The sequence below is a fragment of the Chiloscyllium plagiosum genome, chromosome 46, assembly GCF_004010195.1.
Source record: "Chiloscyllium plagiosum isolate BGI_BamShark_2017 chromosome 46, ASM401019v2, whole genome shotgun sequence".
Lineage (NCBI taxonomy): Eukaryota > Metazoa > Chordata > Chondrichthyes > Orectolobiformes > Hemiscylliidae > Chiloscyllium > Chiloscyllium plagiosum.
The window spans coordinates 11,077,154-11,078,384 of NC_057755.1; the positions used below are offsets into that span (position 1 = coordinate 11,077,154).

The window sequence follows — 1,231 nt, forward strand, 5'->3', positions numbered from 1 at the left end:
TGCACATCTTTGGACTGTGGGAGGAAACCGGAACACCCGGAGGAAACCCTCACAGACACAGGGGGAGAATGTGCAAACTCCACACAGACAGTCGCCCGAGGTTGGAATCGATCCTGGGTCCCTGGCGCTGTGAGGCAACACCACGCCACCCCTGTACCTCTGAAACTTGACTGACTATTCAGGTGAGTCACGCAGCAATGTGAGGATGTGCCTCTGTGGTTAGGTGACATTCCATTGTGTAGTGTAGCATAAACCACATCCGTCATTCTCTTCACTGAGGAAGTGCCCACATCCTGTCGCGCACAAAATGTCGTCGGTACAGGTAGGCCATGTTTCAGTTCTCCTCTTTTGGATTGGAAATTTCATTAAATGATCATTTGCAGAGGGTCCAAAAAGACATTTACCAGATTGCGGAACTGGAGTGTATCAATTATCTGGAGAGTTTAGACGAGCTGGGGTTGGTTTTGTTAGTGTGTCAGAGACCGAGGGAAGTGAGAAGTATGTACATTCTGAAAGGTGACATGGTGGCTCACTGGCTCGCTGTGCTGCCTGCTATAGACCAGGCCTGACCCCCTCAAAATAATTCAGAAGGTCAGCCCTAAAGTTTTCTTATTTTGAAGGTAGATGGGAAGTGGGTGCACGGCTTTAAGCAACCGCACGGCTTTAAGCAACTGCACAGTTTTAAGCAACAAACCTTTTAAAATGCAAACAAAGGGAAAGCAGAATTCGGATTAACCAAACTACTCGATAATCCTAACTGACCCGACACGCAACTTAACTTATTACAGTATATACTCGAGCCGTAGTTGATCTCATGTAAAAGCCGACACCCTACTTTTGGCCAAAGTCTCCGGAATGTTCCATGCATCTTGTGTAAAAGTTCTTCACAGGTAACAAACCAATGTTTGTGAGCCAGGCTGTCGGCTTCCCGGATCCACTCCGGTCTTGTGGTCTTCCAGTCGTCCCGCTCTGCTCTGAGTCCTCCAGCCCATTGGCTGCTTGGGAGGATTTAAACTAGTTGTCGGCTTCCCGGATCCACTCCGGTCTTGTGGTCTTCCAGTCGTCCCGCTCTGCTCTGAGTCCTCCAGCCCATTGGCTGCTTGGGAGGATTTAAACTAGTAAGGTGGGGGTGGGGGAGACCCAGGGAGGTAGTGAGGAAAGAGATTGATCTGAGACGGGTACAGCTGAGAACAGAAGTGAGTCAAACAGTCAGGGCAGGCAGGGACAAGAT

The 1,231-nt window shown here is 49.5% G+C and overlaps 1 protein-coding gene across 1 annotated transcript in view; it reads left to right on the forward strand.

Moving 5' to 3' along the window:
- The first annotated feature begins 258 nt into the window (after window positions 1-258).
- LOC122544093 (serine protease FAM111A-like) overlaps window positions 259-1,231 on the forward strand; it is an 11,620-nt gene continuing 10,647 nt past the window's right edge. Inside the window, exon 1 of the mRNA XM_043683118.1 lies at window positions 259-322. Within this exon, the coding sequence (XP_043539053.1) occupies window positions 308-322 (15 nt within the window). The 5' untranslated portion in view covers window positions 259-307. The remainder of the gene's footprint in view (window positions 323-1,231) is intronic.